The following is a 26420-nucleotide window of genomic DNA, read 5'->3' on the forward strand; positions in this document are numbered from 1 at the left end:
CTTTGGAAGACTTGATTGATGATTTTAGTTCAACTTTAAATGTTTATTTTCATTGTCTTTGATTATAGTTAGAATGCTTGTGTTATGATTGTGTTGGATACGTTAAAATTTAAAATTTCAATGTTTTTCATTTTTTGAAAGAAAAAAAAAACAAAAAACCGAAACCGAACCGAAACCGAACCGAAAAAAAACCGAACAGAAAAAAACCGAAAAAAAATGAACCGAACCGAACCGAACCGAAATTTCGGTTTGGTTTCGGTTTTGGCAAAAAACCGAACCGAATTAAACCGAACCCACCCCTAGTTGGATCTGCTCCAGAGAAGGTCAGTAATTCAGTCAAATTGTGAGTGTTAACTTTTTATTAAATCCACACCCGAAACCCCCGGATAGCGTCGTATCTTCTCCTCATGTGTCGACGAACCCTTACCCGAAAGCAAAAATGGTTTCAAAAGTAGAGAAGAGATCTCTTTCATCAAGATCATCAAATCAAATGATCTGAACTTTTAAAATTTCATTCAACCGTAAAATATTATTATAATTTTGAAAAGATCAAAACAAGTAAATCGTTGGATAAAATTTTAAATGTCTGAATCACTTAATCATATGATATTGATAAAAAAATCCGACAATGATATCTTCTCTCAAAAGTGAAATTATGAAAGAGTCACTTTATAATATTATATTTTATAACGATGGAACGAAAATTACTGTAAAAATCAGACTCAGAAGTGAGACTCTAACTCAATAATAACTCATGTTATGATACGTTATTGAAATGAAAATTAACGTTAAATTATAAGATCACAGTTGAATTCATCCGAAAAATGACAAAAGCATATACCCAGCATACCCACTTCATTCAGCCTCGGATCCCAAAATACACCACGGTTAAAAACCCGACCCAACCACGGTTAGCCCGTCCCTCTTCGGATTCGCTCCACGTTTTTCAATCCAACGGATGAAACAAACTTGACCAAGACATTCCCCGCAGAAACCCTTTTATAAACCCCCGCGTCTTCGTGATCTGGTCCACGCATCACAAACCCCAATCCCACTCTCTTCATTCTCTCCTCTAGAACGAACCGCAATGGCAAACCCTAAGGTTTTCTTTGACATGACGATCGGAGGCCAGCCGGCCGGCCGAATCGTGATGGAGCTCTTCGCCGACACCACCCCCCGCACCGCCGAGAACTTCAGGGCTCTCTGCACCGGCGAGAAGGGCAACGGCCGCTCCGGCAAGCCCCTCCACTACAAGGGATCCGCCTTCCACCGCGTGATCCCCGGGTTCATGTGCCAGGGAGGTGATTTCACCGCCGGAAACGGCACCGGAGGAGAGTCGATCTACGGCGCCAAGTTCGCCGACGAGAACTTCAAGAAGAAGCACACCGGACCTGGAATATTATCCATGGCCAACGCGGGTCCCGGAACCAACGGATCTCAGTTCTTCATCTGCACAGCCAAGACCGAGTGGCTCGACGGCAAGCACGTGGTGTTCGGGCAGGTGATCGAGGGTCTGGATGTGGTGAAGAACATCGAGAAGGTCGGATCTGGACAGGGAATGACCTCGAAGCCGGTGGTTATCGCCGACTGTGGCCAGCTATCCTAGACGCCGCCGCTTGGGCAGCTGATGTATGGACGATGGAAACGTCGTATTAGGGTTTGGGTTATGGACCTTATTATGGTTTTAATTTTCTAATTTTCCGTATAATGCTCTTCCGGTGGTTTCTTTGCTGAGACTCTCAGACTCTTTATTCTGTATTGAAATGAGCTATTATCGTTAAATAAAATAGGTCTTGTTCTCAATTATCATTTAATTATTATTTGTTAATTGTTGATCCACTTGTGTTTATGATAATTTGGGTGGCTAGAAATTTAGTCAAATTTATGAATTTATGATTTTGGATTGTTGTGCTTGTTGGCATCTTCAATAACTTGTATTGGAAAATGAAATGTTGGAGGAGAGCTTGTTTTTGTGGTTACAATCTAGTAATGTATCTTATTGTATTACTTGTTTATGAACTTGTAAATTCTTTTTTAAAGAATTTTAATGAAAAGTTTTGGGTACTGTTTATTTTGACTAAAATTTATATTTTTACACTAAAACTAAAATGTACTATTTAATTTATTTTTTATTTTATCATTATCGTTAAAATTTAAAAAATTTCTAATAATTTTTATTAGTGTTCCTATTCTTTTATTTTATTGCATAAAAGAAGGGAGAGATAGGAAGGGTGGGTTTTGGATGATGTCAGATATTTGATTATTTGCAGGCAGATGATGATTTAGTCATTTTCTCAACTTGTGATAAATGTAGACTTATGTCAACGTTAGGGGTGGTCCATCCAATGCATACCATCAATATTTATTTCAGATATATTAATATTCTCTTTTGGAGCAAGAAAAGTTGGATTTGAATTATGAACAGTGGTTTTGGTGAAGTCCTTTTGTAATTCTATAGCCACCACGGCTTGCGGTGTTTGTGTATACTTTGGTTGCCACACGTGTTACTTTTTGTTTGGAGATTTGGTTGCCTTGCATGCTACGGTCACTCACGTATGTGTTATATATACAGTCTTTGTTATCTCTCAACAAAAAAAAAAAAACACAAAACAAGAATCCTGCTACAAATTTAGCGGAGAAGGACACTCCAAAATCCAATGGGGAAGGAACAACTGAGCATCTAAATTTTCACACAATCCAAACACCATCACAGAAAGTTGGAGAGTAAACTTAAATTATTCAAACACCAATCCAAAACCCCCAGTCCACCTTTTGGCGCATCCGCCCGCCGCTGTCATCCAACTGATCACCTGATTTACTGTAACCCTCCCGTTGTAGTGGATGCATGCAGTAGATGTGCTGTGCCCATAAATCAACTGCCCAGCCTGTGCACAAGCTTGTGCATGTGACACCTGTCCTCTCCCTCATAACTGGAGTTTAACAGCGTTAAAATTTAAATAAATTGAAAGACCGAACAAAGCTACTGCTACCGTCGCCAAAGCAGATCCAACGCAAAATGGCTTCCAAACCCATTTGCCGCCGGCGAGATCCACTTCGGCGAAGGCGAGTTGAAGTTTTCTTATTTTTCCTTAATTTTATTTTTTTTATTTTTTCCGTCAAGTTAACAGAGTTAACATGTTGTTAAGTCCTAGGACACTTGTCAACATCTGGATGTATGCAAAGGGACTTTGGGCACAGCAGATTTGCACTCGTTGACGTGGCGCCTGCCAGAAGAGGAAGGACACGCTCGTCATTTCAGTATGGCCCCGCAACAAGTCACAGGCCAAGAGAATCTGCTCCCGCAACATGGGGGTAACCAGCGCGCCAAGCAGGGAATCATTACCTCGTTCCGGACGGCCACCGGAAACTTCCCACAAGACGACGGAACTTGCGAGTCGCAAGCAAGAGAGGATTTCAACCTTAGCAAATAAATCAGGAATAAATATTTAGAATTAGTAGAAATTACAAATCGCAATCAGATCGCTCGCTCTCTCTTTCTCTCTACTCTTTGAGAGCTTTGGAGGCGTATTGCAATTTATAGAGAAATAGAGGAGAGAGAAACCCTAGAGAGAGAGAGAGAGAGAGAGAGAGAGAGAGAGAGAGACCGATGGGGGTTTCGGAGAATACAAAGGGGTTGATACTGGCGATGGCGTCGAGCGCCTTCATCGGGGCGAGCTTCATCCTGAAGAAGAAGGGTCTCAAGAGCGCCGCCGCCGCCGGCACCCGAGCAGGTAAATTTTAGTTGAATGTAATCCCCAAAATATTGTGAACTGGAGTAAATTACAAATATTTAATCAAATGATTCAATTTTTAAAAATTCTTCTAATTGATGGGTTCCAGAAACCCAACTGGCTGATTGATTTGTTATGGTGATCTCATTGATTTGTTTGATTGATAATTTGTCTAATTTGAGTTGTGTAGGAGTTGGTGGGTATACATACTTACTAGAACCTCTCTGGTGGGCTGGCATGATCACCAGTAAGTGTAGCTCTAACACTTTCCCTGCAGAAAATTTGACTGAATTCCTAAGTAGATATGAGTTATTGATATTCGGTTTTCGATTTTTCCAACTGGGTAGTGATTGTTGGGGAAGTTGCCAATTTCGTGGCTTATGTATATGCTCCGGCGGTTCTTGTAACACCACTTGGTGCACTGAGTATAATCGTCAGGTAAATGCACTTTTATAACACTCAGTTCATTTCTGTGCTGATTATTGTCTGAAAGTTTGTGTTACCAACTTACGGGTTTGTTGGATTTGTCCAGTGCTGTTTTGGCTCACTTCTTGTTGAAGGAACGAATAACGAAAATGGGTATTGTGGGATGTCTTACCTGCATCGTGGGATCAGTTGTGATTGTGATCCATGCACCTCAGGAGCATAGTCTAAATTCTGTAGAGGAAATCTGGGTCCTGGCGACCCAAACAGGTTCGTGAATCATGACTTCTATCTCGTCCTTTTCTCTTTCAATGCTACTTGTCAGAAAACCTTCATTGGCTTGTTTAACTTGTCGTGTTTTTCCTTTCTACACAGCCTTTCTGATTTATGTTGCAGTTACAATTTCCCTAGTGTTAGTTTTGGTCTTGCATTTTGAACCTCAGTATGGACAAACGAACATACTAGTCTATTTGGGAATCTGTTCCTTGATGGGTTCACTTACGGTAACTATCCTTTTCTTGTTTGCTAAGTACGTATAGTCATTTTGTTCTTATATGTTCAAATTGTTAGGTGCTTAGCTTTGTACATTGTGCTACTTCAGGTTGTAAGCATAAAGGCAATTGGAATTGCTATAAAGCTGACCCTTGAGGGAGTAAGTCAGATAGCTTATCCACAGACATGGTTTTTTCTTACAGTTGCAATAATCTGCGTTGTTACACAGTTAAATTACCTTAACAAGGTCAGTATTGATCTTTTAATTTTGGCACCTTCCTCCAAGACCATCGTCACTAGCATTTATGTGGTGACTAGCCATTTTTTTGCTAAATGTCTGCTCTTCCTGCAATGCCTAATTTGTATTTGTTTTCTTAGATCCTGTTCAGCCCATTTGTTTAGCTTTTGACTACATCGTGTTCCTAGCCTATAAAGGAGGGGCAATTGATGTATACTACTTTTGCTATATAACGTGTCAATTTGCTATATAACTTGTCAATATAATAGCAGTAGATAAAGCATAATAGAGTATTTACGTTCTGATAAATTTGGAAATTTCTCAAAGTCTTTTCAATTGAAATTTGAAAGTAAGTTTAAGTTGGTTTACTTATTGAAAAATTCAGCTTATCACATGCTGCTTGGATGATAATCTTGTTGGTATTCTCTTTCAGCCATCTTTAAACTCAGATCTCTCTAGAAGTTCGGATTATAAATAATTACGTGCTGAGTCTGGTATCACTTATGTTGCCAGCATCTTTGTTTCAGGCTTTGGATACATTCAATGCTGCAATTGTTGCCCCAGTATATTATGTGATGTTCACAACTCTGACCATAATTGCTAGTGTAATAATGTTCAAGGTAGATTTCTTGATCTATATACTGGGGTTTCCTTCTGATGCCTTAGTTTGTTACTTGTTTGTCATGCAATTATGAAGACATCGGATTCCGATTTCACGTTGTTTTCTTTATTCTATACAGGATTGGTCTGGTCAGAATGTAAGCAGCATAGCCTCTGAAATATGTGGATTCATCACTGTGCTGTCAGGAACCATCATACTCCATGCAACAAGAGATCAGGAACCACCTGCTCCACAACCACAAGGTATATATATGGACTTTGTTTCCTTAACCTGTATTATCTGGGATTTGGGGCTCTTTATTATACTTAGAGTAAATTGTAGCTATGGTCCCTTAACTTTAACTCAATTGGAGCAATGGTCCCTCAACTAAAAATTCATTACCTTTGGTCCCTCAACTTATCAAAACGTGCAGCTATGGTCCCTCAACTAAAAATCCATTATTTTGACAAAATTTTGACAAAATTGATGAAAAGGACTATAGCTACACATTTTGATAAGTTGAGGGACCAATGATAATGGATTTTTAGTTGAGGGACCATTGCTCCAATTTGATTAAAGTTAAGGGACCATTTGTACAATTTACTCTTATACTTAATTTCTCCTTTAAATTCAAATCAATATAACAAGTAAAAATTCTGATCTAATAAACAGCATAAAACAGATGCTGCGAGATATTTGGTTTCCTCATGATGGGACAGGAATAAAATTTACAATGTGGTAACATTCCATCACCATTGTAACTACGACTCTGGTTGAGCACCAAAAGAGACAAAAATAGTTTGCATGGTGTTTCTTTATCGGGTTGAACTGTTTCAGGAGTTAGTGTGATTAACACGTTGGTTTGACTAAGGATCATGTTACAGTTACACTTACAGTGGACTATAATATTTACTTTCTTTGCTTGTAATTGGTACCAGGAAACTCTTCTTCACAGTGCTTTTAAATCTTAGTATACGGTAAATCTTTGTATTGGGTATTGACTTGAACTTACAGTAATTCTTCTCTTCATCGCAGGAACTGTAACATGGTACATTAGAGGAGATTCAGTGAAGAGTTCTGAAGATGAACGTTTGCTCACTTTACAGAATTCAGATTATCCTGAACCGTGATACCAATTAATCTGCAACAATCATCTTGAAGAATGCAATCCCAAGCAATGAAGCTGTGCTGCAACTATCATTTTGATAGGAGTGAGTCTGTGGGCATCCAGCACATTGCTAACCATTTTACCCTTACTCTTCTAAACAAACATTGCACTCCCATCCACCGTCCCCATTCGTCCCCTTCCCTCCATCCCATCGCTGGCCTGTTTTATAATTTCTTTTCTTTAGCATGTGTTGGGTGCCAATAGAACCACCCTTTAAAGAGTGTTTGCAGATGGGGAGCTCATGGTTTCTTCTAGGCAGATATTGGAGCTATTAGCAGATTGCGGAGTTAATTTTATGTGCTTCATCGGCCAGCAGATGAGGCCCTCAGTGAGGTGTGTTTGTGGCACCCCTCTGAATGCTAAGTCCTGAATCCTCCTCCGTCAGGAGTGGGGTTACAGTTCTGTATCAATACCAGGGAATAGAGAGACCTGTGATACTGGCAATGTCCAATCTCTCACGACGGGCTAATGGCATCTGTACATAATGATGCTCAGCTTCTCATTCACTAGTTTCGTTCATGATCCTCGTTCATGTCCGAATGAGTTTGATTGTTTCCTCTCTTTCTAGTGTGTATGTCATACCGGCATTGATAGATTATAGAATAGAGCTATAGACAGAGTTACGTTTTAACGGGCAAATACTACATGGAATATGTAAATCTTGTATAAACTCTTCAATTTTGGGTTCTCTTGTCAATGAGTTTACCTTTTTTCTGAAAGAAAAAAAAGACATGGATGGCTTCACTCACAAATGTGAAATGTCCATTTACATGTATCCGAATCTGCAGATTGTGCAATATTTTACAATTTGAATGTAATCTTTCCAAATTGCTTTAGCCCATAAGAAATGATAAATAGTGGGTTCTAGGTAAAAAGGGAAAAAGGGAAAAAGGGGAATCACTCATTTCAATTTCAATCCTATGGCTATCGACACATATGGGAAAATTGGAATAAGTTTATAATGGAATGCATTCAATTCAACAAAAAAGACCTTAGAGGTAAGGTAACGCTCTTGACCAGTTAAATTATAAGTTATTTTTGGGTATAAGTGTGTCAATGCATATTTTAAACTCCTTCGAAGTTAAAATTCTATTTATTTTTCTTAGATAATGACTTTAGCACCTCCGTTCTAAAATACCCCATGTTGAACCAACTAGCCTTTTGTTTCGTGATAGAGGAAACAGAGATTGTAAGGTATCCCCCTCATTACAAAAAAATATACTCCCAATTCAAATTTGAAAATGTGTAGAAATTACACTAAATTTGTTAGCCCTTTTTTGGTATATGAGAAAATCTAAGTTGTAATCAGGTCCCCTTTTCGTTTGTATACGGGGAATTCTAAGTTTTAATCGTGTTATATGTAATGAGAGATGCTAATAAATTATTAGTCTTTAACTTGAATACGACAAATTTGAAGTTGTAATCGGATCACATGTTTGTTTGTATGCAAAAAATTCTAGACTTTAATCATGTCATATGTAATGAGAGATACTAATAAACTATTAGTTTTTAACTTGTATACAATAAATTTGAGGTTGTAATCGAATCATATGTTTGCTTGTATGCAAAAACTTTAAAAGTGCATTTCAAGTACCATTTTACTTGCATAAGAGAAATTTCGCCTCACACCATAAAGATACTAATAAGGAAAAATTGAAGGGAAATTTTATTTAAACCCATCTAACCTATTTCTACACTCAACTTACTCTTTGCACTCATTTGATTTTTAATTAAACTATTAATATCTCTTTAAACCCAAATTTAATACCTAATATACCCCCATAAACTCAATTCAATATGTGAATTTATTTTTACACCCATTTGATTTTTAGAAGCTAAATTTGATGGGAGGAAGCTCCTCCTGTAATCTGAACTTGATTTCTTTGGTCTGGCCCCGTACTTATTCCATTCCACAGGACACTCCCACCAGGACTTTGCATGGGGCCGCCATGCTCCTTGACAGGCCATCCAAACAAATTAGGATTAGTAGATGCTTTTGTGGCAAGTGATTCCATGCACCTTTTTGGAATGTTGAGTTCTTCAGCATAAAGGAGCATGTCATCACAAGTTTGAAGTGTCTTTAGAGAGTCCTCGCAATTTCGAAGAACTACTTGATTGAGAAAGGCTTCACTTTGTGTGATTAAGTTGTCCTCCCCGTACTCTTTAGTCATTTCTAGATGTTGGAATTGACAATGAGAGAAACTGGAAACAACCAAGGTTGAGCAGAATCGTATAGTTTTCTAATTGCAATTAAGGCTAATGAAATTGCTCATCGTATCGAAGTCAGATCATGGTTTTCTAATTGCAACTCATGGTTTGCCAATTCATAAATTGAAATCAAACCAACAAAAAATTCATAAATTGAGTCATACCTTGGTTGGAGGATTCAAAACTTCAAAATCACCATCCATCAATAAAAAAAACTTATTTTTCTCTATGACAGCTATTAGGGTTTTAGCTAGAATGAACCTAGGATAAAAAAAGAGTGATCGTAGGGTTTAATTATAGTGTTTGGGTTTATTGATAAATTTGAGTTTTATTATTAATTTCATTTTGTACTTAATAGTAATTATGCAATAGGGTAAAATATAAAATTAACATTTAAAATTTAAGTTGGGTGTAAAAAAAGATTAAATGGGTTTAAATAAAATTTTCCAAAATTGAAAATAAATAAGTCAGATTTCCTCTCCATATCAAAAAACCAAAAAAATAAAAATAAAAATAAAAAACCTCGCAGATTCCCCATCGGATTCGGAAAATCATAAACTCCAACCAACCGTCGGATCAGATCCCCATCCCTTACCCTATATATTCGTAGAACCCCTTCACCGCTTCTTCACAACGCAACCCCGAAAACCGACTTCGCGCAAGAGAATAAAAAGGAGCCACCTTTTCAGTTTTCCACAGAGCTACCACTGCAACCATGGCGGCCACCGTGTCTCCGTGGGCCAAGCCCGGCGCCTGGGCCCTTGCCGCCGAGGAGCAGGAAGCCGAACTCGAACAGCAAGCCAAAGAGGAACAACAACGCGCCGTTGAGCCGCCCTCCGCTGACTTCCCATCTCTCTCTGCAGCCGCCGCCACCAAGCCCAAGAAGAAGAAACAGACCATCTCCCTCGCCGAGTTCAATAACTTTGGGGCGCCCAAACCCAAGCCCGCGGAGCATCCCTTGGGCCTGACGCCCGAGGACCGGATGCATTTGCCGACCGGTCCGCGCGAGCGAACAGCCGAGGAGCTTGATCGGAATCGGCTCGGCGGCGGGTTCAGGTCTTATGGGGGCGATCGGGGAAACAGCAGGTATTCCAATGGTGACGAGTCTTCGGAGTCGAAGTGGGGTTCGGGTCAGAGGAAGGAAGGTGGGTTTGGGAGGGAATCGAACCGAGATGAGCCTTCGAGAGCGGATGAGGTTGATGATTGGGGCGCCAAGAAGAAATCGATGCCGGGAAATGGGTTTGAGAGGAGGGAGAGAGGAGGACCTGGAGGTAGTTTTTTTGGTGGGTCACAGTCGAAGGCTGATGAATCCAACAGCTGGGTGTCGAATAAGAGCTCCATGCCGTCGGAGGGACGGAGATTTGGCGGTGGTGATGGCGGGTTTGATCGGGAGAGGAAAGTAGGGTTCCCATCTAATGGTGGTGCTGATTCTGATAATTGGGGGAGGAAGAAGGAGGAGACTAATGGTGGGTCTGGATTTGATAGAGAGAGAAAAGTTGGGTTCGTTTCCAATGGCGGTGGTGCGGATTCTGATGTTTGGGGGAAGAAGAGGGAGGAGAGTAATGGTGGTCTTAGTGAGAGTACTGCGAGGCCCAGGCTTAATTTGCAGCCGAGGAGTTTGCCTGTGAGCAACGAGACCTCACCAGGTTCGACCACTGCACCGAAGCCCAAGGGCTCTAACCCATTTGGTGCTGCAAGACCGAGGGAAGAGGTGTTGGCGGAGAAAGGGAAGGACTGGAAGGAGATTGATGAGCAGCTTGAGTCTGCTAAGATTAAGGAGGTGACGGAGATAGCGAACAGCGAGTCGTTTGGGAGGAGGAGTTTTGGGATGGGAAATGGGCGTGCTGGTGATCGAACTGAGAGAGCTTGGAGGAAGCCTGATTCGGCTGATTCACGGCCCCAGAGGTTGGTTATTTCAGTAATATGATTGATTGGGAATCTGAAATACTCGAAGTTAGGATGCTTAGTTGTAAAGTTTGATCCTTTCTATACTTTTGCATGTTGATTTTGATTGTATGTTGCTGTTAGAATTGTTTGAATGAGCTTTTGGGAAATGTTGCTTGATGGAACAGTGACTTCGCATATTGGTTTTATGTTGTGTGTGTGTGTGTGTCATTCAGTTTTTCTTTGTATAAAGGGATAGTTTTGGTCAACTCTCTAAACCTTGTGGGGGAGATGTAGGGCATTCATTTACACATCTATGTCCAAAGGAAGCTTATTGAACTCTTGACAATGTTTCTGTATTTCAAAAGAATTTTACTCTGCTGACCATTGTCTGCTATCTTCTTGATTGGTGTTTACGAAATTCTTGGTGGTTTGATGAATTGAAATCCACTTCTGAGGTGTTTTGTTATGATCCGTCTCATGTGTGTGCATAGACAAAATTAAATTAGTGGCACTTTTTCATTTTGTACCTTATTACATATTTTGAATGTTGAGCGGTGATCCGTAGATGTGTATCCTTCTGCTGTTTGCACAAAGAAAGAAGGTGTTTTACGCACTAATTGCGGTTGCTAGTATAAGCTAATTTCTGAATACTGGGCTAGAAGGATATAACCATCTTCAACGTAATCATTTAAAGTTTAAGGCTCATGCAACCATGCATTCCTCGTCCGTTAGTTTCAACTTTGTAACTTGTCACTGTGCGATTGCATGTGCTTCTAACTACGTGTTCCTATTTTCAGATTTTGTTAAAAATTTGATCCTCATTGTTTTCTTTGGGTGCAGTGCTGATAAAAGTGAGACTAGGAGCAACTCTGAGGAAGCACAGAACGAGCATGTTGAGTCAGAGAACGGGCATATTGAACCAGGGAATGAGCATGTTGATGAAAATTGAGGAGGAGGTTTTACAAGTTCGGTGTAAGGCATGGGAAAAGATTTAAGGTTACTAGAGAGCTTGGATCCATGAGGCTGTTGAATTTTCAGTTTCTATAATTTATGTTCCCTGCTGCAACTGTTATAACATTGAACTTGAGACGATTTTTGTAGGCTTTTTAAACAGTTATACTAGTTTTGCTCATAGGATTTGTTTGTATGTTGTATTTAAGATTGAGTACTGTTACTCTAATTATTATTTTTGACCCTTAAAGCTCCCCCGGTTCCCACATTTGTTGAGCGCTTGTGCATGGTGTGCAGAATTTGGTTTTGAAGTTGTGATCAAGTAAATCTAGAGTTTTCAGGTGTTCTCTATAACTTTCTTCTTTTCTTTGACATGAGATGTTGTATAACTTTGTAGGTTTCTGTTTGTGTGATCGATATGTTGCTGAATGTCTGCTTGGTGCGAGATGAACAGGGAACGATACAGGACGAGGGTTATAGCTTACTGCATTTATGTATTCTGGGTTCCTGCATTTGTTCTGCTATATTGAAAATAACTGGTTCATATAATAATGTAATAGATACCATGAGCAAAATTTGAGGCAGTGATTCTCTATGCACGACGTCCATGAAGAAGAAAGTTGAGGTTTCATTATAAAATTAAGCGTTCATATGGTGAGTAGTTTAATTTACTTATAAATTCATGCAAAACCCCTCCTCTCATTAATGTGAGATTCATTCTTAATTGTCCATTTTTTACTTAAATGACTGACTCATCGAGAAACTGTAATTTAAACTCTGAACTCTTTTTACACTGAAACGGACGTCCTGTCTAAAAAAGAACGAGGTGTTTTTCGTCTCCCACACATCAAAATAAAAAGTTCACCGTCTTCATGTGCCCTAGCTATCACATGGACAGACACAAGAGAAAGGCCATACCTTTTGCAGATGTGTATTGGCTGGCTTTGCAAATCATCACTCTCTCTCTCTCTCTCTCTCTCATGATCTCATCAATGTGTGGTGCTTACTTTGACGGCCAACGAATACCTTCCAACCAGCAACTGCTTGGAATTCATATGATACATCTGGCGGCAAACCGACCCACGTCTCTAATAATGGTAATATGGACTTTTTATTTTATTGCCTAGAAAGCAAAAACTCAGGCCCACCGACTAGTGTTTTCTTTGCCAGTTCTCAAAATTAACAATGGTTACTCGTCTAACTTATTAATAGTCTATTGGTATTCTTTTTCATTTGTAAGTGAGATTTTAGGTCTGATTCTTTCAAAATGCGAGTTTCAATCACATTATTGCTAGCCCATTGTGAGCTAAGTTCACCCTCTCCTCTTAGTATAAATAATATTGTTTGTTAAAAAAAAAACAATATTTACTCATATAATTTAGGGTACCCTATAATTTACTTGTACTATTAATTTCAGTTGAAGTTCACATGAAAAGCGTTTTCAACTTTTGACTTGCGTAACTGGAGGTAACTGGCTAGGTTTACAACGAGACTTAGGTCTCATTACTACGTATAATTTAGAATCCACATGCATAGATTTGATACAGAATGATTGTAATACTATTGCACATGGATGCTAAGTTATACAAATCAACAAAAAATAAACATTTGATCGAAACTAGTATTGGAAGTAAACCGTAAACCGTAAGCATAAATTTGGTAAATTTAAAATCAGTACTTAAATTTATTAATTATCATGAACCGTAAGTATCACTTGTGACTTTCAATCAAAATTTAAAGAGGTTCCAAGTTTGAATCCGCCATCTTATTTGACAAAACTCATGCATGGAATACTGCAATTAAATCTCCAACTCATGCACATTAAGTTAATTTCTAGATGTAGATGGTTTAGGCCATTAACTGTTGGTCCATGGCACTTGTGATTCAAACATTAGTTGTAATGAAACCAAGAATATGGGGTTATTAGAACCAAGCCTTAAACGTACCTCTGCAAGTCTGTACTATCAATTGTCCCTCCTAGTTTGAAAAATAGTGTTCCATTTCCACTCACCATAAATATTGGCAGTTGAGAGTTGGCATATAAGCATTTTGCTTTCACTCCTAGTTCTTCACTCTCTCTCTCTCTCTCTCTCTCATGGATTGGCCGGAGAAATTCTTTCTTGTAGCAATTCTGGTTTTGTTTGTAGCCATTGATGCAGCTCAGGCAAATACAATGGTGAGTGGCACTGTCTTCTGTGACCAATGCAAAGATGGTGAAAGATCCCTCTTTGATTACCCCATCTACGGTGAGTTCCCTACTCTGTAATTCCTAATACTACATTCTCCTTTTTAATTTATTTTCGGCGATTGAAGCCGAAAGAAAGTAAGACATCCGCAGTTGTAGATTTGTTAGTATGATCCGCTATACACTAGCATAGTAGAATTTTTTAATCACATTCTCTACTTAGACTCTTAATGCTGAACTTATATGCTTTGATTTTTGTAGGAGTTAAAGTACAAGTGAAGAGACTACAAATTGGTTTGGAAACTATGCCATCGGGTTTGATGGGACACCAGATTTGAGCGGCTGTTATGCTCAGATTTCTTCAAGCACAGGGAGTGGCTGTGTGGTTAGTGCTGGTCCTGCTCAAAATCTTAGACTTGTGTTTAGAATGTTTGACATGGGGATGTATGTTGTGGACTCTTTGCTCACTCAGCCTGCTCAGCCCATGTCATTTTGCCCCAAGTCATCTAATCCTGTGCCTGCACCGGTAACGCCGGTTAACCCTCTGCCTAAATCAGTGACGCCGGCAAGCCCTCCGCCTTTTAGGCTCCCCCCAATGCCTCGATTGCCGCCACTGCCACCACTGCCCTCGTTGCCTCCAATGCCGCCAATGCCCTTCTTGGAAGCTACAGCATGCCCACATCAGTAAGTTATTCATTAAGCAAATCGCGTTCGTGTTGGATTGTGTCATTCATTCTTTCGCAAATCACGATTTGACACATTGTAGAATATCTATAAAAAAAAAGTTTACACTCAAGTGTAAACTGTGATTGGCAATCAAGTAAGAATGACTTTCACCATAGGGATGAGCCAAATATGAATTTACCAAGTTGTACTAGACTGAAATGCATTAGGGTTTAGGGCTGTTTAGCACAACTAATTCACTACAAAAAATTAAGATTTGTTTCTCCGTATTAGTGTATACATGATTGTTTCATGACAAGTTGACAACTAACTCTTGATATAGTGATATTTCTTTTTTCAAACGAATTCCAAGTTCGAACGTGCCTTCCCTTTCTATTAGCAAGAAGAAATGTGTTCCTAGTTGGCAAGCCTCTTTTGCTGACTGTGTGATCGGATTGTGATTCTCAGACAGTGGACACTACCAGAGCACAAATGCTACTGGAGGGCAGTGAACCCGAACACGAAGGTAGCCGTTATTTTTGGACCGGTGGTGGCTAGGAGATATGGGACTGACCTCACATTGTGGCAAGGCCTACAGGGAAGAGGAGACCCTTATAGGACACTCCTAAGGGAAGGGATCACTGCATTTCTCAACTCCTACAGCAGCCTTCAATTTCCTTACAATTCAATTGCTGTGGTTCAGCATTTGAATTGGGCCTTGATGGGCTCCAACAGAAATGTCCTCCTTAAAGGATTGAGGTTCATTAGGGCTAATTCAGGTTATGGGAAAGTCCCTTGCAAATTTACTGCTTGCAAGTGATTTGTGTTTAAGCTTGCTTCTATGTTTATCTTAGGCTACAATTATGTATTTTTCATTTTAGAGAGAGGGAGGCCGAGAGTCGAACTCTAATTATTATGAGTATAGAGTTAAAGTGCTCTGCCATTGAAGCTATAAGCTCTTGCGTAGTATAATATGTACCACACATTTTTATGTATTTTATTTGAACAATAGTTCATCTTCGTCTATATTTTTTGTGTTGAGTTGTATTTCATCCACATCTTACCAATTTGAAGATTATATTCATACTTACAAGAATGAGCCAACACTTCAATGCAGAGGGTAAAACATAACAAATTACTACGTACCAAGTAGGATTCATCATTGAGCTCAGCTAGGCTCGGGCAGTGCCCAACGGCCTTTGGGTTGGGCTAGGTCCGATGGATCGTGGATGATCCATTCCTTGACCTAAACTCATGGGTGCTTGGTAACTCTTGAGGTACATGTGTCAACAGGTAAAAGACAAATTAATGCTCGTGGCTTACTTAATTTTTATCTAACTACTCTTATTTAGATATGCAACTTAAATGTACATTTTTTATGTGCACTAGATAAAGCCCCACATTTAACTTTGGGTTTTCTAGTGGTGATCCATGGCAGCTCCATCAGTGTACTTTCATGGAACCTCGTGACGGAGGTTGAGTGGGAGTTTGCGGGTGGTTGGTGGCTGGGGAAGTTTAGGATGGCTACTGAGTTTTGCAAGTTCACATGCATTATCTTCAAAGAAACAAAGGATGACTCTACACTGTAGTAGTGAGGCATTATTGATAAGTCGATAGTAACAGTAAGGCATCACACTTGGGTTTCAATCAAATGAAGCGGCCCCAGTCACAAATCGGTGACAATGATGTCTCGAGATTATCAACTTGCCCACTTAAAGTCTTATTTAGAATTAGAACGTCAAACTCAAAATTAATTGATAATAAAATGTAATCATCTCCACATCAACGTCAACAATGTGATACACATGATTGATACAATGTGCAAGCAAAAGACAAAAAATTAAAAAAAATTCACCACCATTAACCATATTCTGCATAATCATCGTGAAAAAAGTGACAGAAATATTGATGCGATTTCTTCCTACATGTACGAAACAAAGGAACAATTATTTCGACCCACTATGCTTCAACCTGGTTTCACACTATGCAACCTTATCTATATATCTCAAGATATTATGTTGCTTTCACATATTTTCTAAGGCAACCATCAAAGAGATAAGATAACGAGGGCTTGTTTAGTGAGCTGGATGAGATTGAATTATAGAGATAAGTTTGGAGTGGTAGGGATGGATTACATAACTCATGTGTATGGTTGGGTTACATAACCCATCATATTTCTCTTATTTTGAATTCGTAGTCAATCTAATCCGTGTTACAATTTTTCTCACCAAACATTGACTGGATTACGTGTCCAATTTAATTAGAAACAACTCATTCCATTCTGTCCACCAAACGGGGTCTCAAAGTATCTTTTTAAACGTGCCCGGCAAATTGTAGTGATGCTGGTCCTTGTGGTCACAGTACCAACACCAATAATGGTGCTGGAATTGGTGGAAGCAGTGGGCAGATTTTTTTTCTGTTCACACTATTTCATAGCTGTTTGTGATACTTTTCTACTTTCGGATCCTATAAATTTGTTTACACCAAGTTTGGAGTTGCAGAGGCTCCACTAATACTGCTTCCATGGAGAAACCAAACCTCCATCACTTCTCATCCTTACTTCTGGTTTTTCTGTTTACATTGTCGCTTGGGACTCGGACAACGGCGGGCCGGAAATTCTCGATCAGGGAAGCCACCATTGACGATCTCCAACTCGCTTTCAAGCACAACCTACTCACCTCAAGGCAACTTGTCCAGTTCTACCTTGGAGAAATCAAAAGACTCAACCCTTTCCTTAGGGCGGTCATAGAAGTGAACCCGGACGCGCTTTACTTGGCTGACAAGGCGGATTATGAACGCAAGACTAAGGCGCCGTCCGCGTCACACTCTAAGTTACATGGGATTCCTATTCTGGTCAAGGACAACATTGCTACCAAGGACAAGTTGAACACCACAGCTGGCTCGTATGCTCTGCTTGGCTCGGTTGTTCCTCGTGATGCGGGTGTTGTCACCAAGCTGAGGAATGCCGGGGCTATTATACTGGGAAAGGCCAGCCTGAGTGAGTGGTCCCATTGGAGGTCCAACGGTGCACCTTCCGGTTGGAGTGCCAGAGGTGGCCAAGGGGTGGTGAGTAGAGGATCATTAAATTTAGTTCCCTCCTACGTATATATAAAATACCCTTCACTATCACTTGTATGATTAATCAATGTTTAATCGCCGAATATTTAATATGTTATGCTGTGAAACTGTCGAGCTAAAACTTACATTCAAATAATAGTAAACCTGATTAGTTTTTCAGACTGACAATATAGCTTGACAGACTGTCTCCTAAGATAACATTTCTATAGTTTAGACTGAACAAGGCAGAAAAAAAAAATCAACAGACTAAGCTTGTTAGGTGGAATGCAGAACCCTTACAATTCTCGTGCAACACCTTGCGGCTCAAGTAGCGGTTCAGCAATATCAGCGGCAGCAAATCTGGCAACAGTGACACTCGGGACTGAAACAGATGGATCAATTTTATGTCCATCCAGTTATAACTCAGTCGTGGGCATCAAACCAACAAACGGTCTTACTAGTCGAGCAGGGGTAGTCCCAATCTCCCTAAGACAGGACACAGTTGGGTAAGTGGTGATCAATTTACGTAATTTCTACAAGTAGCCGAAATTGAAGGAAAGATGAGAGAAAATCGGTTACGGTGGTTTGGACATGTGCAAAGAAGGCCTACTGACGTTCCGATTAGAAGATGCGACTATGGGACAGAGGTTCAGGGCCGAAGGGGTAGAGGAAGACCTAGGAAAACTTTGGAAGAGACTCTAAGAAAAGACTTAGAGTACTTGGATCTAACGAAGGACATGACACAGGATCGAGCACAATGGCGTTCTAAGATTCATATAGCCGATCCCACTCAGTGACTTGGATTTTCCAAGTCTCCAACCGAGAAGTTTTCCTCACTCGGGAAATTAAGGGAACACTACCCCAACCTACATGCTCCACTCAGAAAGCTTCAACATACAAGCTTTAACAAAAGAAAATTCAAAGAACTTAGCGAAGAAGGCTTTGGTGTATTTAACACAATATGTTGAAATGAAGGAAAGCTTATTTATTGATATCCCCGATAAGCTACAAATATGTACATATACATGAGTCAAAATAAGCACACAAGAGGGAGCCTTCACAAAGGTTGCTTAGGAGAAGTCTCAGCAGTCGGTAGAGCCCCAGAAAGAGAAGGCACCGGAGGGGGATCATTTGGAGCCTCAGTACTGGACAGAACCCTAGAAGGAGGAGGCATCAGAGGTTGATCATTTGGAGCTTCATTACGCGGTACAGCCCCAGAAGACGAAGGCAATAAATGCCTTTGGAACAAACCCACAAATCTCTGATGATCAAGTAAAACCTGACCATCAGTTTCCTTCATCTGGTCAAGCTTCCTCTTCATGTTTGTAGCATAGTCATGTGCGAGCCGGTGCAACTGTTTATTCTCATGCTTGAGCCCTCTAATCTCCTGTTTGAGACTCATCACTTCAGCCGCCAATGATTCAACTTGGCGGGTTCGAGCAAATAGGCGTTGGGCCATATTAGACACAGAACCTGCACACTGAACACTGAGAGCCAGCGAATCCTTAACAGCTAACTCATCAGACCGTTTGGAAAGTAGTCTGTTATCTTTGGGAGTGAGAAGGTTCCTGGCCACCACCGCAGCGGTCATATCATTCTTCATCACGGAATCCCCAACGGTAAGAGGACCAGTAGGGGAGACGAAGGATGGGCGCCATATGTTGTCTGGAGAAGGCGGGGCTGCCTCTTCAACAAGGTTCAAGTCAAAACGACGGTCGGAGGGGCCAGACATTTTCAAAGGTGTTGAAGAGAGAAGAGGTCGGACAAATCAAGATCTTAGAAGTGCAAGAATGAAGCTTCTACTGGTGGAGATTCAAGTGTGCTTTGGAACTTAATGCCAGCCCCTATAAAAATCTGCACTCGACGAAGCTTCAGAAATCGAAGAGGCGCCTGCTCAGAAATCGAAGAGGCGTTTGCTTTCTCAAAAGCTGGGCTGCTTAGAGATCACGAGGGTTGATCTCAGAAATCGAAGAGGCGTTTGCTTTCTCAAAAGTTGGGCTGCTCAAAGACCACGAAGGCCGATCTCAAAAATCGAAGAGGCGCTCGCTTTCTCAAAAGCTGGGCTCCCCAGAGACCACGAGGGCCGATATCAGAAATCGAAGAGGCACCTACTTTTCCAGCCTTTTCCAGCCTTGTCAGCACCTGTCACACGCACACTCAGTTTTGCGGAAATTATGGGCATTCTGTCAAAGACTTCTGGGGAAGTAGAAAACACATGAATCTTACTGTTCAATCACCCACTTCCCACACGCAACAATAGCTCATGGGTACCACAGATAACTTTGCCAAAGTTGAGCACGTGAAGCTTGCAGCTCCCACTACATCGCTCTGACCAAGAAGGGTAAAAGAATAGCAAAGAAACAGCACTAACAAAGTTTAGACCCATAAATTTTGAAGGTCTAGCTACCATATTATTACCCACAAGGGTAAAGGAACAGTACCACTTCTGGATAATTGGAAAGTCCCTGTGTGTCAACCTCTGTGCTTCGTGGCAAGGTAGACTAGTAAACATGCCCAACCTTTACTCACATTCGAGAAAACACTCCCAATAAGATTGCTTGCTCCAAAATCGAAGAGGCACCGTCCTCCGAATCTCGAGAGCCAGACTCCCAACATGACTACTTTCTTAAAAATCGAAGAGAGGGTAAAGGAACAGTACCATTGCTGGATAATTGGAAAGTCCCTGTGTGTCAACCTCTGTGCTTCGTGGCAAGGTAGACTAGCAAACATGCCCAACCTTTACTCACATTCGAGAAAACACTCCCAACAAGATTGCTTGCTCCGAAATCGAAGAGGCACCGCCCTCCGAATCTCGAGAGCCAGACTCCCAACATGATTACTTTCTCAAAAATCGAAGAGACACTGCTCCCCGAATCTCGAGAGCCAGACCCCCAGCATGATTGCTTTTTCAAAAATCGATGAGGCATCGTTCTCCGAATCAATCGAAGAGGCGCTCGCTTTCTCAAAAGCTGGGCTGCTCAGAGACCACGAGGGCCGATCTCAGAAATCGAAGAGGCACCTACTTTTCTAGCCTTGTCAGCACCTGTCACACGCACACTCAGCTTTGCAGAAATTATGGGCATTCTGTCGAAGACTTCTGGTGAAGTAGAAAGCACATGAATCTTACTGTTCAATCACCTACTTCCCACACGCAACAATAGCTCATGGGTACCACAAATAACTTTGCCAAAGTTCTCTGCCAAAGTTGAGCACGTGAAGCTTGCAGCTCCCACTACATCGCTCTGACCAAGAAAGGTAAAAGAATAGCAAAGAAACAGCACTAACAAAAGTTTAGACACATAAATTTTGAAGGTCTAGCTACCATATTATTACCCACAACTGTAAAGGAACAGTACCACTGCTGGATAATTGGAAAGTCCCTGTGTGTCAACCTCTGTGCTTCGTGGCAAGGTAGACTAGCAAACATGCCCAACCTTTACTCACATTCGAGAAAACACTCCCAATAAAATTGCTTGCTCCAAAATCGAAGAGGCACCGTCCTCCGAATCTCGAGAGCCAGACTCCCAACATGACTACTTTCTCAAAATCGAAGAGAGGGTAAAGGAACAGTACCATTGCTGGATAATTGGAAAGTCCCTGTGTGTCAACCTTTGTGCTTCGTGGCAAGGTAGACTAGCAAACATGCCCAACCTTTACTCACATTCGAGACAACACTCCCAACAAGATTGCTTGCTCCAAAATCGAAGAGGCACCGCCCTCCGAATCTCGAGAGCCAGACTCCCAACATGATTACTTCCTCAAAAATCGAAGAGACACTGCTCTCCGAATCTCGAGAGTCATACCCCCAGCATGATTGCTTTCTCAAAAATCGAAGAGGCATCGTTCTCCGAATCTCGAGAGCCAGATACCACAGACCACTTTTTCAAAGTGCTCTGACAGAGTTAAAACATGTGAAACTGGCAGCTCCCACTACCGTGCTATGACCAAGCAGGGTAAAGGAATAGCATTACTACTTGTTGTTAGGGAGACTCCTATATATGTCGACCTCCATCCCCAACGGACAGGCAGACCTGCAAAAATGCTCAACCCTTCATCATATCTGAGAGGGCACTCCCAACGAAGCCTTTCGAAATATTCAGCTTTCTTTCCCCCCGATAATACCTCTGCAAACAAGCTATACTAGAGCAAGAATATCTCATATCATCAGGGTTAAAAGCAAGAGTATCCCATATCATGCTTTTTCCCTGTCTTTTCTTTTGGCCTTGTTTTTACCTGCAAGACAAGGAGAAAGAGAGCAATCAGTCAGCACTTGGAATCAAGCTTCCAGCCAGGAACTGACTGCCTGGAACCCCTTACCTGATTACTTACCTGGCATTGCTCTCGAGTACTCATCTTCAACATCTTATGTTTCCAGGGAAGATTCCGCATCTGCTTGAGGAACAGATAGGGCAAGTGCGAAGGATACAAGGAAGCATGTGGAGACAAGCGTAACAGCACACGTGCCGATACATTCATTACTCTGTCAAAAGCAAAAGTATCCCATATCAGCAGGGTGGAACGTACTCTAGATTTGATGGACTTGTTTTGACCCTCAAATTCTTCAGTCGGCCTTATACTCTGGAGAAAACCAGAAAACCCTCCAGCTCAGTTCAAGAATAAGCCTGTGGAAAGTTACTTCTTCAAAAGCAAAAGTATCTCATATCATCTCTTCTCATTTTTCTTCTCTTTATCCTTCATGCTGCTGCAAGATGGGGAGAAGGTGAACAATCAGTCGGAGCTCTGATTGCTTACCTTGTCTGTCACCTCTTTCAGCAGACCCCCTAGCTCGGCGACTTGGGGGACTCCTACTACATGGTTTGTATCGCGCTTGACCAAGCCTGAAACTACAAGTAAGCTTCAAGTGAAATTGATACATTACCTTGTGCATCTCCACCAGTTAAAGATACCACCCCTGGATGGAGGAGAGTACTTCCAGAGAAGATGCCACATCTACCTATGAGACAGATAAGGCAAGTCAAGACGACACCACACTTCGATACTTAGAAGTTTCGTGATTACGAGATCATTCTCCCACAATATTTCCTAATGTCATTTGTACTAAATCATTCACTTGTACTCACTAAATGAGAGCTTGAACCTATGTACTTGTGTAAACCCTTCACAATTAATGAGAACTCTTCTATTCCGTGGACGTAGCCAATCTGGGTGAACCACGTACATCTTGTGTTTGCTTTCCTATCTCTATCTATTTATATACTTATCCACATTAATGACCGGAGCAATCTAGCGAAGATCACAAAAAGCGATCGTTTTCGCTACCTAGGATCTATCTTGCAAGAGAACGGAGAATTAGATGGAGATCTCAACCATAGAATACGAGCTGGATGGAAAGAGTGCATCCGGCGTGTTGTGTGACCGTCGTAGGCCACTGAAACTCAAGGGAAAATTTTATAGGACGGCAATAAGGCTAGCGATGTTGTATGGCACAGAATGTTGGGTGGTGAAGCATCAACACGTACACAAAATGGGTGTAGCGGAGATGAGGATGCTTCGTGGGATGTGTGGGCACACGAGAAAGGATAAGATTGGGAATGAGGATATCCGAGGTAAAGTAGGAGTAGCCGAAATTGTGGGAAAGATGAGAGAAAATCGGCTCCGGTGATTTTGAACATGTGCAAAGAAGGCCGACTGACGCTCCGGTTCGAAGATGTGACTACGGGACAGAAGTTCAGGGCCGAAGGGGTAGAGGAAGACCTAGGACAACTTTGGAAGAGACTCTAAGAAAAGACTTAGAGTACTTGGATCTAACGGAGGACATGACACAAAACCGAGCACAATGGCGTTCTAGGATTCATATAGTCGACCCCACTTAGTGGGAAAAGGCTTTGTTGTTGTTGTTGTTGTTTGTTTGTTGGTGTTGGGTTGAACAGGCCAATTTGTAGGACAGTATCAGATGCTGCTTATGTTCTTGATGTCATTGCAGGCATCGACCAGAACGATGTTGCAACGACTAAGGCATCGAGGTACATTCCCAAGGGTGGCTACGCACAGTTCCTCAGGCGTGATGGGCTTAGAGGAAAGCGAATAGGGATAGTGAGAGCCTTATTTAACATCTCCGGCCAAACTTCGTCGACTCCAATTTATGAAAAACACTTCAACACGCTGAGGTAACAAAAAAAATCACAGATTAGTCTCAATCGGAGACATGTATCTATTCTTATGAAATACTAATTAAGTTGTTGGAAAATTAAATTTAGGAAAGGTGGTGCTGTTTTGGTGGACAATTTGAAAATACGACATTTTGATGAAATCTATTCCGATGGAAGTAGTGAAACTACTGCACTGTCAGCTGAGTTCAAAATATATATAAACACATACCTTAAGAAGTTGGTGGCTTCGCCAGTCCGATCCTTGGCAGATTTGATAGCCTTTAACAATAAAAACGCTAAATTGGTGAGTAAATTGGTGCAAACTGATGTTCTTCCCAAACTACGGTCTTCGTTCTGAATAAGTAGGCTGTGGAAACTAAAACCGATTTTGAATACTTGGAATGCAGGAGAAGGTGAAGGAGTATGGCCAAGGCCTATTTTTAGAAGCTGAAGCAACAAATGGAATAGGAAGTGCAGAGAAGGCAGCATTGTTAAATTTGGCAAGATTTGCGAAGGATGACTACGTGAATTTAGTGACGAAGAACAAGCTAGATGCCGTGGTGGCTCCTCTTGCACAAGTGTCGCCGTTGCTAGCGATTAGCGGCTCCCCGGGTGTGGTTGTCCCAGCAGGATATGATGATGGGGTACCAGTTGGCCTTTCCTTTGGGGGGCTGAGGGGTTGGGAGCCAAAGCTAATTGAAATGGCATATGGCTTTGAGCAAGCAACTAAGATTAGGAAGCCTCCTTCACTTACAAAGTTGAAGTTTTAGAGCTACACTAAGTTGTAATGCCCGTGCGCTGTTGCATAATTAGAAATCAACTTTCCAGCAGTAAATAAATTTGAGCTACTAAATGTATGTTAGTATAACATTGATAAATCTAAATAAAAATATCTCAAGAGAGGAATAATTTTATTTGCTGCAGAAAAATTCTTGTTTTGTTATTTTACAAATGCAATTCGCTCCAACTTCCTTGGTATCATTGCTCATCTCAACAACAATCTTTGACATTCTAAACAACTAAAAACGAATGCACAATTTCTCAATCAAAATTAGAAGCAAACCGATTCAACAATGAAAACATTTGCAAACAAGCTGTATAAGCATTAAATGTGAAGGGGGAACGAACCTTCTGCATGGTCTTCTTGAAGCATGTTTTATGTTTAATTATAGATGCATTGAGTCACTTAGTACTATGGTATATTGGTATTCCTCTTCACTTGTAAGTAAGAGGTTTTAGGTTTGATTCTTGCTAAAGGCGAATTCGAACCAAATTATTGCTAGCCCATTGTGAGGCTAAGCTCATCATTTTCTTTTTAGTGTAGATTATATCGTTTGTTCAAAAAAAAAAAAAAAAAAAAACCCATAGATGCATTGACAAAATCATCAATGTGATTCTTTAAATCCTCCAAGAAAGTGGCTTGCTCGATGCGACTCTTCGCTATTGTGCTTTTATTATGACTAGTTGGACCACCTATCCATTAGACCCATTATATAGATAATATCATTAGACCCATTTACATCTCAAACCCTACTATCATTGGATGTATTTAAACTATTTTTCTTATATAAAGACGACTATGAATGAAGATATGAATTTACTTTGATTTATTTTCCATTTTTTGCATTTACTTTTTTGCAATTTCCCTTTGTCATGTCTAATCCTATCATGCTCGTTCTTCTTTTAACATGAAGTGGCGGCTAGGGTTGCAGCAGTAGGTGATGGCTCATGTTGAGTTTTATGTGATTCCATTGTTAGTAGCACCTGATACAGAAGTCATTCATTATAGAAGATCTAAACGAATGACAGACCAGTGGGTTTCAATTTTAAATAATGCAAACCGATCATTTTAAAAATTCAAGCCACTGCAACACATTCAGTACTATCAATATATGCAGGATAAAAAAACTTAAGTAGACTTAAGTAGAACCAACCAACAAATTCAGTTTGATTTATTTTACTCTTGGTCTAAATGTTACTAGCAAGAATGTCCCTGCTCTGCTGCGGTATTTGAAACCGTTAATTATGCTTTCAACAAAATAATTCTATAATTTAAATCATCCAAACTTGGTGAACATGGTATTTTGTCTATCATTATATCCTACCTCTCACAATTTTTACGTAATAAAAATCCGAACTTTAAACAATTCTTAACATAATTTTGCAAATAATCTTGCATTTAAGCACGTTCAAAACCAGCAGCTCTTTCAATTTCTTTTCTAAAGGAAGAAAAGGAAAAATGTTCATCGCTGATATTGTGCATCCAATATACTGGTTTCTTGTCTACCTTCTCCTGCTGAGACCATCTTCAAAGGAAATGTCAAATTATAAGAGTCAAATTACAATTGATGGTTGATGTGACAATCTGAAGCCTTATGTCAAATTTTGTACTTCTCCAACCGAACTGTTAAATATTATTTTATTATTTAAATAGAGCTTTAAATGATTGTAATTATTAAAAAAATGTTGAAACAAAATTTTTATTGATTGAAATGTTAGTAGAAAAAGGGATCCACTATTAAAATGAATTAAAAATAAATTTGACATCAAGTCGTTAAGCCTTAAAATCCAATCAGCAAATAACATTTCAATTAGAAAGACTTTTAATGTCAAATATGTACATTGACATTCCACCTAGAATTTTAACATCTCCCTCGAAGATGCTCTAATCCTGTTATCAAAAACCCATCTCATTCTTTCCCTCAG

The 26420-nt window shown here is 40.4% G+C and overlaps 4 protein-coding genes and 1 pseudogene across 6 annotated transcripts; all 5 read left to right on the plus strand.

Annotated features, from left to right (window-relative positions):
• The first annotated feature begins 1013 nt into the window (after positions 1–1013).
• LOC126586819 (peptidyl-prolyl cis-trans isomerase 1-like) lies at positions 1014–1803 on the plus strand. Its single transcript, XM_050251771.1, has one exon. It carries the CDS (start codon positions 1088–1090, stop codon positions 1604–1606), a length of 519 nt encoding a protein of 172 aa, XP_050107728.1. The 5' UTR covers positions 1014–1087; the 3' UTR covers positions 1607–1803.
• Positions 1804–3148: 1345 nt separating this feature from the next.
• Positions 3149–7428, plus strand: LOC126586816 (probable magnesium transporter NIPA6). Of its 3 annotated transcripts, XM_050251767.1 has the most exons (9): positions 3158–3731; positions 3922–3978; positions 4079–4169; positions 4264–4424; positions 4530–4657; positions 4756–4893; positions 5412–5504; positions 5625–5748; positions 6521–7428. In XM_050251767.1, exons 1-9 carry the CDS (start codon positions 3608–3610, stop codon positions 6613–6615), a joined length of 1011 nt encoding a protein of 336 aa, XP_050107724.1. In that variant the 5' UTR covers positions 3158–3607; the 3' UTR covers positions 6616–7428. The 3 variants fall into 3 exon arrangements, with proteins under 3 accessions (XP_050107726.1, XP_050107725.1, XP_050107724.1); XM_050251769.1 differs by lacking the exon at positions 6521–7428 and having other exon boundaries at positions 3149–3731; positions 5398–5504; XM_050251768.1 differs by lacking the exon at positions 5412–5504 and having other exon boundaries at positions 3154–3731.
• A 1982-nt stretch (positions 7429–9410) lies between these two features.
• On the plus strand, positions 9411–11949 carry LOC126586815 (eukaryotic translation initiation factor 4B3-like). The gene is made up of 2 exons (XM_050251766.1): positions 9411–10766; positions 11589–11949. The coding sequence occupies exons 1-2, from the start codon at positions 9577–9579 to the stop codon at positions 11695–11697; spliced, it is 1299 nt and encodes a 432-aa protein (XP_050107723.1). The 5' UTR covers positions 9411–9576; the 3' UTR covers positions 11698–11949.
• Positions 11950–13648: 1699 nt separating this feature from the next.
• On the plus strand, positions 13649–15573 carry LOC126586820 (uncharacterized; annotated as a pseudogene).
• A 1219-nt stretch (positions 15574–16792) lies between these two features.
• On the plus strand, positions 16793–24643 carry LOC126586813 (probable amidase At4g34880). The gene is made up of 5 exons (XM_050251761.1): positions 16793–17613; positions 17896–18110; positions 23496–23732; positions 23823–24018; positions 24122–24643. Exons 1-5 carry the CDS (start codon positions 17071–17073, stop codon positions 24482–24484), a joined length of 1554 nt encoding a protein of 517 aa, XP_050107718.1. The 5' UTR covers positions 16793–17070; the 3' UTR covers positions 24485–24643.
• Positions 24644–26420: the final 1777 nt, after the last annotated feature.

This window comes from Malus sylvestris, chromosome 10 (assembly GCF_916048215.2).
Source record: "Malus sylvestris chromosome 10, drMalSylv7.2, whole genome shotgun sequence".
Classification (NCBI taxonomy): domain Eukaryota; kingdom Viridiplantae; phylum Streptophyta; class Magnoliopsida; order Rosales; family Rosaceae; genus Malus; species Malus sylvestris.